The sequence below is a fragment of the Bubalus kerabau genome, chromosome 13, assembly GCF_029407905.1.
Source record: "Bubalus kerabau isolate K-KA32 ecotype Philippines breed swamp buffalo chromosome 13, PCC_UOA_SB_1v2, whole genome shotgun sequence".
Taxonomy (NCBI): Eukaryota; Metazoa; Chordata; class Mammalia; order Artiodactyla; family Bovidae; genus Bubalus; species Bubalus kerabau.
Window position 1 is genome coordinate 19,933,957 of NC_073636.1, and position 13,243 is coordinate 19,947,199.

At 40.5% G+C, this 13,243-nt stretch overlaps 1 protein-coding gene across 4 annotated transcripts in view; it reads left to right on the forward strand.

The window, feature by feature from the left end:
• Positions 1–346: 346 nt before the first annotated feature.
• NRP1 (neuropilin 1) overlaps positions 347–13,243 on the forward strand; it is a 147,682-nt gene continuing 134,785 nt past the window's right edge. For all 4 annotated transcript variants that reach the window (XM_055543737.1, XM_055543738.1, XM_055543739.1 and 1 more), the window contains exons 1-2: positions 347–715; positions 4,087–4,261. In XM_055543737.1, the coding sequence (XP_055399712.1) occupies positions 643–715; positions 4,087–4,261 (248 nt within the window). In that variant the 5' untranslated portion in view covers positions 347–642. The remainder of the gene's footprint in view (positions 716–4,086; positions 4,262–13,243) is intronic.

Sequence of the window (13,243 nt, forward strand, 5' to 3'; positions counted from 1 at the left end):
ACTTGTTCCTCCCCGTCTCTTGTCAGGCAGTCGCTGGCGAGCCTGTGCGGGGAGAGGGGCGGGGGGAAGAGAGGGAAGGGCTCCAGAAGGGGAGGGGAGGAGGCGGTGGGGGAGGCGGGGGTGCAGTTGGTGAAACTCCTCCGTCTCCCGCTCATCTTTTCATTGCTTGCTCCTCTTCTTCGCGCAGACACCCCGACCTCCCTTGGGCGCCAGCTCCTCGGCTCCAACGGGTCCAGAATCAAGCCGGATTTTTTTTCTTTCTTTCTTTCTGGAAATTGGCGTTGGTGTGTGTTTCTCTACGTCCCTCCTCCCCCTCCCACACCCCCCCCCCACCTTTTTTTTTTTTTTTTTTTTTTGAGACATGGCCCGGGCAGCGGCTCCTGGAAGAGGAACAAGTGTGGGAAAAGAGAGAGGAAACCGGAGCTAAATGACAGGATGCAGGCGACTTGAGACACAAAAAGAGGAGCGTTTCTCTCGGATCAAGGCATTGCCTCGCCGCTTTTCTTTCTCCAAAACGGTCTGAGGATTTTACAGCTCCGGGAGGAGTGAAAGCGCTCCGGATCGTGGAGATCGCCCCGGTGCTCTGTTTTCCCCGCACGTTCGGTTCTCCCGCGTTCGCCCCGGGAACCCGGCGAAGGGAGGATGGAGAAGGGGCTGCAGCTCCTGTGCGCCGTGCTAGCCCTGGTCCTCGGCGCTGCCGGCGCTTTTCGCAACGGTAAGTGACAGGCGGAGGCGCGCGGCCGCGGGGGTGAACCCGGTTCCCGGCTGCCCGCGCCCAGCTGCCGGGACCCACCGGGGAGAGCCGTCTCCCGGTGAAGGAAACTTTTAGCCAGACGGAGAAATAAAGAAATAAGATCAGTCGTTGTAGGTAGGGCAGGGAGATTTCACGTCCTCTGACTCCCTGCTGAAGTTGGTTGTTTGGCCATGGGGCTTTTCCCACCTCTGCTACAAGGCAGAGCGCCCTACCTTCCCAGATCAGCGCACCAATTATCTTAATAATGTTTCCTCCCCAAGGCAATTAGAGGAGACTCCCTTTCAAAAATATGATGGCTGTTGAAAGTTAATGAACACTTTACCGGGAGCACTTCCTGATTCTCAGACAGCTCCCCCGAACTGATTCCTGTGGTGGGTGCCCGCAGGAGATAGCGGTTTGCGGGTGGGTGTTAGTCCCTCCTCCGCTTTTCCAAACCAGCCCTGCTCCGTCTGGAGTATGAATGAAAGTTACATCGCGTCAGTAAAAGAATCTGATACACACGCTGTAAGGCACCAGGATATGTGAAAATCCCCTAACCTAGTTGCAGCTTCCACTTAGCTTTTAAAACCACTCAGTGTTAAGTAAATGGAAGACCGTGCTGGGTTAGAAGCAGTATCCTGTAACGTAAATAATGTGTTTTAAAATGGGATCTGGTTGTAGGCATGTTCGACTTACACTGTAAAGTAGGTGGAAGCAAGGGGGCGGGTGACATTATCTTTACAGTAAGTCTTCAGCAATTATTATTAACTAATTATCAAATATTTACTTTAGCCTGGCTTAGATTTCAATCAGAGTAATTAGAACGAGAGCCCATCCGCTACTTACCGGTGGTATATTGTTTTAATAAGAGACCACAAGTGGAGGGGTTCATACCGAGAGGAATTTAAATCACATCTTTATGATGGGCGTTAATCTCTCTAATATGCTTTTTAGAGGTTTCCTGATTGAAGCAATAGATTTCCCGAGCAGCTACCAAGCAGTGTTCTAAAAGATATGCTTGGAAGCAAAACACACACAATTGTGAATGTAGAGTTCAATTTATTAATGAACCTCAGATGATGGCATCCTTCTCTAGGCTGGCAGGGAATGAAATAACACTCACCTCCAATTGAAAGAGCTCCAGTGGTTAGACTTTAGAAATTACAGTAACCCAACATCTGCTTCCACGGTGGCGGGTGTTCATAGGATGGATTTGAAATCCAATGCCAATAGCTTTCAGACTTTAGGCTGTGAACTCCATATGTATGTCTGTGTGTGTGTGTGTGTGTGTGCGCATGTGTGTGTGTATACATACATGAGAGATATACATACTTCCCAATTTTCTTAGCAGAAATCTGGGGAATGCTGAGACCCTAAGCTGCAATCAGTGACTTGACTGGTTAAACCTATGTTGCTGTACTTAACAGTGACCAAAGCCAGTTAATGCCTCTAGCTCAGCAGACCTTTCCCAGCCATGTCCACCTCCTTGGAGTACCAGTGTCTGCTAAATTAATTCATTAACCTTATTTAGGACTAATGGTCCAGAATCATTAGAAACTGCTCATTCTTAATCAAGTGTTAGAGAGATTTAACAGAGCCAGGGAGTCTAGGAGTCCACATTATCTTATTACACTGTCACTTTCTCAGAAGTCACAGATTAAAGAGCTCTGGTGTGGTACTGAGTCCACCTAAATGTCTTCTGAAGTGACTCTGTCGAGTGGCTACAAGCAGTGCTGTTTTATTTCACTCCTTAACAGATGCCAGACACTGCCATGATGTTTGTACAGAGCTGGAGGAGACTTAATGAGATGGGGTTGCTTTCCAAGTTTTCTGCACATTTAAAATAATGCAAGAGCCTCTGCAGAATAACATAACAGAGTCCAGTATGATCATTAGCTGAGATTCTGAACTCCAGTTACAACACCATTTCTTCTTGGCAAACCTTAAGCTTCTAAAAGCTAAGGCAAAGGAAACCCTTATAAGGCTATCCCCACCCCCCCAACAGTCTAAGAAACAAAGTCAGAAACATCTAGCAACTGAGAAAAACAAAGTAATTTATATTGTCTTCTCTTTTAATTTATGGGAAATGATTTCTGTAATGCATGTAGCTTTATGCATTTTTGATGTGCACTTCATCTTTCATTTCCATTTGACCTGGTTTTCCTGTAATAAAATTCTGTAGATTTATAAATTCATGCTGAGAGCAAAGAATGCCATTCTTTTTCCACAGGGAATCTATTAGATGCAATATTAAAATCTATATATACCATTACTGAAAATTTGTGATTGATAGGCTTATATGTTTCACTGCTTTCATACCTGTTCCTCTTACATAGCTTATGCACCGAATTTTTATTGCTCAAAATTAAGCATCAATAAATGTGGCAGCCTTTCAGGCTGAGACTCTCTAATATGAAATCCATCATAAAAAGTGACAGTGAGGGTCCGTACTGAACAATAAAGCTGCCCAAAGACTGGTTTCTTTGGCTCTCAGTGAATCACTTCAGGTTTGGGTTTTTTTGTTTTTTTTTTTGAAGGAAGGTCAAAAGTAGTTAGCTCACCTTTTCTAAAATGTGAGGGTGTAGCTCACCATCTGTGATACCCAGACCTCCATGTGGGGGAGTTTTTTCCAACATGTAGGTAATTAGAATTAATCTGTGTAGCTATTTATTTTTCTTTCTGCCAGTTACTTTGATCTGGTCTCCAAAACTGAGCAACTTTCCTCGGAGCAGTAGAGCTGAATTATTTCTGCTTCACCACATCTACTTTGTTCCCCGATGCTCTGGATCTCAAAGACCAGAGATAACTCAAAATCACTTAGATTTATAGGCAGATAAGACAACAACAAAAAGGGTTTGGCTTTAAGCCAGTTAAAGTCCTGGATGACAATCCCCACTGATCAATGACATAGACCAGGCTTATCATCAAACAGCAACACAAGGGGTCGAATGGCATCCTTTAGTCGCCTTCACTTAGAACTTGCTACTTAATGTGATTACACTTCTGGGGGTATAATTAAGTCTAGCAGAAGCTCCCTGGGGACCATGTTAACATCTATTGAGGACTTAATGTTTTTAATGCTGGAAGACCTTTTTCTTGGGAGGGAACTTTGTGGGAGGTGGGGATGGAGCCCTTTCAGCTCTAAGTCCTCCTGAACCAACTTCCTGAGATCAAAGAGCCTTCTTTGGAGGCGTATTGCTATCAGCGCCACCTGAAGGACCTGCAGGCACCTCTTGGAGCTCCCCTTAAAAACTTATGGAATGTTTAATAACCTGTCATTGATACGTAAAAGTAGAATACCTAACTGGTTGTACAGGGAGCCATCTAGTACTAAAATGTTAATTTTATTGCAGATAAGTGTGGCGACACTATAAAAATTGAAAGCCCCGGGTACCTTACATCTCCTGGTTATCCTCACTCTTATCACCCAAGTGAAAAATGTGAATGGCTGATTCAGGCTCCGGACCCATACCAGAGAATCATGATTAATTTCAACCCTCACTTCGATTTGGAAGACAGAGACTGCAAGTAAGTGAAAATGTTTGAACAGGGCACCACAGCACCATCTAGTGGGCGCGGGTGTTATGGGTGGGGGTAGTCTGTGCTTAAATGGATCCAGGAGGAATTCCGATCTAGGCCAGATCGTGTGTCAATGGTATGGAAATTAAATTATGTTAAGTGATTTCTGAGTTCCCTAAACCAGGAAGATTATATTTAAATGTGTAATCTCTCATAGTCTTTTTCTTGTTAGCACTTTTGGTTGGGGAACTTGTGTTAAGAAAAGTGTATTTAGGTTTCTTTTTTTCCTGGAAAGGCGAAGAATTAGAAACCCAACCTCTTGCTTTTTATTAAATATTGTGAGTCTCTAACATGCAGTGCATTGGCAGACAGTGAGGTTGGGGTTTTTTTGAACAAATCTGGGGCATATTTTGTGATTGAAGAACTGTGTTTATCTTACTGAGTTTGACATCACCAAAGCAAATTGTCAGTGGGGGAAAAAAAAACAAGGCATATAGAGTAAGTCTTATGAAGGACTTTTATAGTAGATTAATGATCGCAAGTCTCTTATGAAAAATGCTAAAAGATTGTTAATTCACAATAATATGATGTTTGTTCATGTGCTTTAGCCTTCCTATCTCTTTCAATGGTTAAGTTACTAATAATCAATTTTTGCCAGGTTTCATTACTATAAAAACATTATCAGTAGAGAAACAGAATAAATTATAAATCCTCACTTTGTATGAAAGAATTGTGCGTAAGTTTTGCTTTCCACAGTTGGAAAGTATGTTTTAACAATGCAGGCAGCAGTCCACTCGGGTCCAAATTTGCTTTTCTCACTGGAGATCCAACAGACCACCTGGCTCTGTCTTGTCCACCTCATCCGGTTCTACCATGCTGTGTATTCTCCAGAGACCTGAGCCTGAATATCAACCTCTAATGACGTTTAGACGTTTTAATCTCACTTCTAAAGTGTTTCTCAAGGACTGATAGGTTTTCCCAAGTTTTAAAATCAATCTGTTTGATATAACTATATACAGTGTATACTACTATTTCCATTGGATAACATTATTATGCAGGCAGATTCATTATTTAAAATATTTTCTTTACAAACACATAATAGCCCTTGTAGAGAAGAACAGAATTGTATGAAAATGTTCCCACCTGTCGGAAGTACTCCAGAACCTGTTGGATTCTGGGGGTAAACTAGTTTTTCATGGCCAGGGAAATGACATCATCTGGTTAATTCAACATCTGGTGCCTGGAGAATTAGCATACATTCATGTGCTGTTGATCAGTTTCCAAATAATCAGCAGACACTACAGTAAAATTATGCCAATTTCGATTTAATCTTTGTTCTGTGATTCAGAAGTGCTTCAGGGCATTATATTGACTTTTTAATCTTGTGTGAAAGCTGCCATTAATAAAGTGTTCCAGTAACTTCTTGGAAACGGGAAATTCATTCTCTCTCCTTTTTTTAAGCCAATATTCTGTATGGTGGTTTTTACAATGTCTATTGCTGAGATAACCTGAAGATTTATTTTCCATTTCATTTATTTTGTTTTGTGTTATGTTTTTGCATCTTGACAATACTTAAACTGCTAGAGGGGGCTTCCCTGGTGGTTCAGTGTTAAAGAATCCGTCTGCCAATACAGGAGACTTGAGTTTGATCCCTGGGTTGGGATGATCCCCTGGAGAAGGAAATGGTAACCCACTCCGGTATTCGTGGCCTGGGAAATCCCATAGAGTAACCTGATGGGCTATAGTCTATGGTGTCACAAAAGAATCGGAAGTGACTTAGTGAGTAAGCAACAACAAGGAGCTGCTATAGGAGATATTTTTAAGAAACTCTGGTAAAACACACTCAAGTAATAGCATTATTCCTCAAAATAAGATGCTATTAGATTCCAGGAAACTCATGTTTGCTGATTTCTGATCTGAGAGTCTTGACCATGTACTTGTGTCATATAATAAAGAATTCAGAGTAGTTATTTGAAGTTGTGTGCTGGTCAATGTTAGCAACTGGATTTGAGGAGGGGATGGGTCAAGTCTGGATCTGTGGTATTTGCCAATTTCTGTAGTGAAAATTTTCTCTACACGGCCAATTTCAAACCACCCAGTGTGTCACTATGCACAGATTTGCAAAGAGATGTGCACATTTGATTCTCATGAGTTGGTGTGAGCTGGCTCCAACACCCAACTGCACAGGAGTGGAAGAAGGGGAAGCCAGTTGCATGAATTAATGTATGGAAAGTGTTTGTAAGCATCTGGCACATGTGTGCATGCTAAGTCGCTTCAGTCATATCTGACTCTGTGTGACCCCGTGGACTATAGCCCACCAGGCTCCTCTGTCCATGGGATCCTCCAGGCAAGAACACTGCCATGCTCTCCTCCAGGGGAATCTTCCCCTCCAGGGAATCTGGCACATAGCAGACCTTAAATAATTATTTGCCATATCATGATGTGAGGTCAAGCATGGTGGGAGCAGGGGGCAGCTTTTTTGTTAGTTTTGTTTTTTAAAGATAATAAGAAAAGGGGATCACTATAACTCAGAGTAAAGGACCATTTTAATGATATCAGCAAGAAACTGGCCAATAAGACTGTTTCTGTAATTATGATGGTGAGTTTTGTGTTTTAATGCTTCAGAGTAAGGTGGTTTCTTAATTGTAGTAAGTGAGGATTTGTTCTCTGTGAAGAAGCCATCTCCTGACCAGTCTTGAAGGCTGATGTATTTAGCCTGCTGTAGTCAGTGGAGATTATGGTCCTCGAGAATCTATCTGTGCCCTGTTTTCAAGTGTTGCTGCCTGACATTTTATCAACAGAAATTCCCAAAATGATACAGGAAGACCAACTTAGGGCATTTGCCATCACTATCTTCTCTGACTGGGTCCACATGACTCCTGGTTATTGTTGAAGTTTGCAGTTGAAAATTCAACAAATGCGGCACAATTCTTTTCTCCTTTGGTAAAGATTGTGAGAAGAGTCCACAGCTTTAAAACCTATAGGGGATTGTAATTCTCTAGAGGAATGGAAAGCACCAGAAACTCCTGTCAGAAGAAATTCATAGACTTCAGTTTATGTGGGATGTGCAAAAATATAGATTTGGGGGTTTTGATGGATTGTGGGCTTGTTTTATTTATAGTAAATGACAGAGTTTGGGTGGACTGTGGAATTCTTTTGTTTACAATAAGCGACTTCCAAAAATGTATTTGAGATGACACATCACGTTCAGAGAACTGGTAAGCTCCTACTGATCGTGTCTGTTAAGAACAAGTTGTTTGTATTATTTGAGATGCTTAACGTCTTTCCCTGTTTCAGCTGTATCTAACACCAGTCAGGAGGACTTGCTGTACCATGTTGTCGTAAGATAAAATAGGGTAGTGGACATGAAAGTCCTTTGAAAAGTGAAACTTTCACTTTAGAAACTCCCCTCGGAAGCAGTTGTTATATTATTAGGCTATCTTTAAGAACTTGGTGATTATTAGAACATTCAGATTTAGGAAGCTAGGCAAACTAAATATACTGATCCAGTAGTGGGATCATCTGCATATAATACACTCTGCATTTCCCTTGAAACTGTCAATATTTGAAGAGTCAGCTTTCACAATGGGAAAGCTCAAGAAATCAATTCCTTCACGCGTCTGCTTGTGGCAAAAACATCCTGGAGACCCAAGTAGACAGTTGTTTCTTAGAGCGTAGGGATAAATAAATAATTAAATAGACAAGTTCTGGTGGGAAAAATATTTTTATTTTGCTTTTTATTTTTTGGTTTTCTTTATTGTGAAATGAAGATATCCTCTCATAATTTTAACCACGCAGTGAAATGCACACAACTTTTCTTGTGAAGAATGCCAAGTCTGGCCCAGTACATAATTAACTTATGCTAACTTTGCAAAAAGGTTTTTTTACAGTGGATGTCAAGGGGGGATAGTTCCTTTAGGAAAATGTCCAAGTTGTGTTTGACAGCTTTAAAAATCAACCATCTATGTGTAGGCCACCCCTGAATCAGGTTTCATTGCAAATAAGCATCAAAAATATAATATTGGCACTTCCTGAATTCTTTCACTGAACAAGGTGTGGTATCAGTCCATCCATGGAGCCAGAGAGCATCTGTCTTGGGGCTAACCTTGTGCTGGGATTTCTAGCCAAACAGACTGCCTGGTTTTACTGTGACGTTGATACCAGAGGAGGCTAGAGAATGTTCTGAGTGGAGAAGACGTTGAGGGAAAAAGAGGAATCCGATTTCTCTCTTTTGCACCAGCAAACTCCTCCATGCTTGTGAAGTGTCAAAGTGGAGCCAAAAGCAGAGAAGAAAGAAAAAGCCACCTGCTGAGTGTTTGTCAGAAAGTAGTGTTCATTGTGCACTGAAAATGGTGTTCAGTATTCACATTGAGCTGGTTGGGTCTTACTCCACTGGGGTTTCCTTCAGTGGTAAAGCGGACATCTTGACTCTCATAAAACTTTATATCTGCATAATAAACAAGAATGTCATTGATACAGTAGTTAGAATTTATGGCGTTTTTCCGGTTTCCCAGCAATGCAAACTATCAGCATGATAATTTATAATGGTTTGTGACAAATACTGCTGAGCAAAGAGGTGTGTGGTTACATTCAGATCAGATGTCGTCATCTGGGGAGTAATAAAAATTTCACAGACATTGGGTTAAAAACATTAAGAAAATGAATGTGAAGCTCCAGAAAGAGAGCCTGAAAAAGTGGCGGTGATGGGTGAGAAGTGAGGTCTTCTGAGTGACAAGTTCCTGACTTCATTGCCTGATTTGTCAGGGCTGTTTTGTAGGGTTGCATCAAGACACCAGACTAATTACCCATAGAAGCTTTTCTATCTACAGTTGAGATTTGTAGTCTCTCTCTTCTGTAGTCAATAATTCAGTGTCTTTTTCTTAATTCAACACAGTCAAAGGAAGAGTTCACTCTAATAACTTCATATGAAATTTAGACACAACAGAACTTAATTAAATAATGATGATATTCAAGTTTGGGGCTTTGTTGGAATAAATCACACATTGTATCTTTGACACTACTTTTAAAATTTCCTAAATTGTTATAAACTTTGAAACACCATTTATTTTCATAGAATATAAACTCACTGAAGGAAAATTAATCTGCCCTTAGTTCCTCAAATCTGATTATTCCTGAAAATGTAATTATACAATGGTCACTTTGTCATTTATAGGGAACACTAAGTTCCATTTTTGGTTTCCCTAAGTAATATTTTTTGCTTGATATTTGCTTTGTTTGGCATTGATTTTTGTATTAATTTTCATTTTTAGAACTGCATTAAAGTACTTTTTATCCTGATTAGGGAGTTTTTGTATCTGAGGAATGGGTGTTTCCCCTAGTCTTAGTCTTGGGTTTTTGAGCATCACTTAGACCAAATCAAACAAAGACCTTATTTTTATGGAAAACAGTGGGTATTTTCTGCCAAAGTACTTCTCTTTTTTTCTTTGTGAAATATAAACGTCTATTAAATTATAATCTCTATCTAGAAAAATATACAAAGTAACATTTGATGCAATTTTACAATGGGAGCATATTCATATAAACCGAATCAGAGCAAACATCTCCAACTTTTTAGTAAGAGGTCGCCTTCTGTCCACTTTCAGTCTCTGACCTTTGGCTTCAAGGGCAACTGCTGTCCTGACTTGTGTGATTCCATTTTTATAAATTTCAAAATCAGACAAAACTCAACAATAGTCTTGAAGTCTGTATGTACCATCCTTTGAAAATAGTCATATTCTTTGGAATGGGGATAGAAAAAAAATGTGTACTGTTCTAATCAGAAAGTACAACTGAAGTATTTTTCTTATTTTTTTAATGACAATTGTAGAAATATATTTATTGCTTTACTATGGTTATGTTCAAAGAAGCACAAAACTGTTGGTCTGGAGCCTGATTTTTATGCAAGGGAAATTCAAAATGATCTTTCTTTGCTTTATTTGCCCTCATCTTTTCATTGTTGATTTAGGTCTCAAGTAACTTCCCAATATGGGCAATATGAGAGGCACCACCACCAAACTAAATTCAATTAAAATACTATCAAGTGGGTAAAAATGAACTCTTCTCAGAACAGTGGAGGTCAGGGTTGTTGCTACCACCTGCAGCATCCTTGTTTGCTGCACAGGCAGATAATTATTTACTTTCTGCCTTTTGATTTCTTTCTCCATTAGCACTGATTTAATTTGAACAGAACCCCACATGTTTAATAAAATTAATTTCCTTTATTATTTCTTCCTATGAGCAATCACATTGGATCATAATGAATTTTTAGTTTTACTAGGTTGTCCAGGGGTGGGGAGGGCGTTTCTGTAATTTGAAAGAAGCAACCTTTATGAGAAACTAAAAGAGAAGATTAGTTGAAATCTTATCAAATTGAATCAACATGTGCATGGCATTTCCAACCAGATCTCACTTTGGGGAGGAGGCACTTCAGAATCGATCCAAGGGAGACATATGCCTTCAACCAGCATGCGTATTCTCAGCTCCTTCCTTTCCAGCATAAAACTTGATACTTGCGTGCATGCTGACATCCTTCGGCAGAAGCACACACACAAACATATGCGTGTGTGTGCTTGTGAGGAAGGCTATAAAATGAACTTAACTAATGGCCATTGTAGGATTCATCAAGGCTGATCATTAAGCCTAAAGAAAAATAAGAGACAAGATTAGTGTTCAGATCAGGTTCCAAATGCGTCTTAATTGGCTGTTTGTAATCAATCCTGATTGTAAGAGTCAGTAAGTTGGCAGAACATAGCCCCTCCAAAGAAAATTTCCCTGCTCTTCTCTGGTTAATTGAACTGTGTCCAGTATCCAGGTCAGTTAGGATGACAAGGGGTCGAGGTAACTCGCCGACTGGCTGTGAAGCACGCCAAACACATTATGATGGCTTATGGTTGAAATCATTTAGTATTTAAAGATAGCTTAGAAAATGAACTGCTTTCATTCAGAATTCTACTCAATTTTGCAGCAGCACAGAGAGAAAACAAAACAAAACTGGCTTCTGGCCATTCCGTTGCTTCTAAAATAGTTTTTCTCCTCATCAAGCCCAGGTCTGTATTGTACACATCTTGTATCATATTTATGTGCAACATGTTTTTTTCTCCTTTAATTTAAATAATCAGTAGAGTGTTTACAAAGGAGTCATCATGTTCTTGTTGTTGGGTCTTCTGCGGCTGCCATAAGCTTTCTAAACACCCTAGGCTTCATCTCACTTAATCTTTTTTTTTTGATATGTACCATTTTAAAAGTCTTTTTTGAATTTGTTACAATATTATTTCTGTTTTGGCTTTTTGTCTAGGAGGCATGTGAGATCTTAGCTCCCCTACCAGAGGTCAAACCCACACCCCATCTATTGGAAGGTAAAGTCTTAACTATTGGACCACTAGGGAAGTCCCTGTCTCAATCTTTGTATGCCCATTTTGCAGATGATACTACTGGCGCTTAGAGAAGTTAGATTAACTGAGCCCAAATGCTCAGCTGCTGCCCCAAATACCTTTCCATCTTTGTGATCAAAGGGGCTTGGGATATACTTTTAGAATGAGAAAATTCACATGAAAATTACTAGATTATTTTTTACTTAGCTCTCATTTTCTTCCATGACACACCCAAACGTTTAAATACAAACCAGTTAATTCTGAAGGACTTAATTTTTAAACACTTAGTTCAGATTAAGTGAAGCCTTGTGCACAGAAACTTCCAACCAATTGACGATCTTTCCACTGAGTCAAAACTTGTCTTAACTTAGCAATAAAATTCGCAGTGGAGTGGGGAAGGGGAATATCTAAATTCTGGGTCCTTTGGTTGATGGAATTCGAAAACACAAAACACATATAAATATAACATTTATTTGAAGCCTGGAAACCAGGCAGCACAAAGTTTCCATTTATACAGTTGGTTCAAGGGACATAGGATATATATACCAGCTGTATACCAGATCCTTACAAGCCCAGGAGGAGGAAGACTGGGTTCTCTTCCAAACTCCCCTCATTTGCTTCGTCTCAGGCGAATAGTGGAAAAGTTTTGCTTTCCCAAAGCTTCCCTGTTGTCAGATTTCAATACTTGTGTTGGCCGCAGTGATACTGAAAGGGTTAAAGAGAGAATGTTTGCTCAAGACACTGGGTTCCTCTGAGAAACAGAAGAGTGTCTTTTGAGAAAAAACAGACGCTCCAGAGTATTTTGTTTTTATCTGTTCAGATACTTGTACAAGCAGTCGGCCAGGTTGGAGGTGATGGCTTGTTGCTTCTTTGATAGATTGACATGTCATGGAGAGCTTGACCTGTCCCATCTGAAAGAGGATGCTAAATGTCTCTCCATTCAAGTTCTTATATTTCTTTAGAACAGCCAGAGCAGGCAAAGGCAAGTCAGTGTAGTCACGATTCCAAGTCCCCATCTGACTCTCCAGCCACTAGATGCTGTGAGCTGGTCAGCTATTGTGTATGATACCCTTGGTCAGTGAAATGGCACGGTAAAACCTAAGATGTGGTCAAAATCTTAGTCTTGGCCAGACAGCTTTAAAAAATTAGAAGTACTAAATTTAAAGATAAAAGAACACACTCTTGACTCAAAGAAAATGAAGGATGCGGAACCCCAGAAAAACCTGGTAGCACTAGGTTGACTTGGTCTGATTCAGGATTATTTTGTTTTTCAGGTGTCGTGACACCTACAAGGGGTAGCCCATAATTTGATTTTTCAGCGAAGGTTGTTGACACTGCACTAAGGGAAGTGGGAGGTGGAGTTAGCACTGATTAGAATTTTCCTTTTGTTCCCCAAAAGGAAAAAATTCTGCATTTTCCTTACTTTTTATTCCAGTGCCAATTTCTTTGTCCCTGGCTAGGGTCACTGCTGAGTAACCATTAGGCTATATTGGGTCAGTCCTGCAAGACACCTCCTCACCTCCTTCTGTAGCTGTGTTAGCATCATACCTTGTGTGTGTTAGTTCATTAACATGAGCTGGGGATTTCTGATTGTCAGGGGACCATGTTAGCAGCTCCCTAT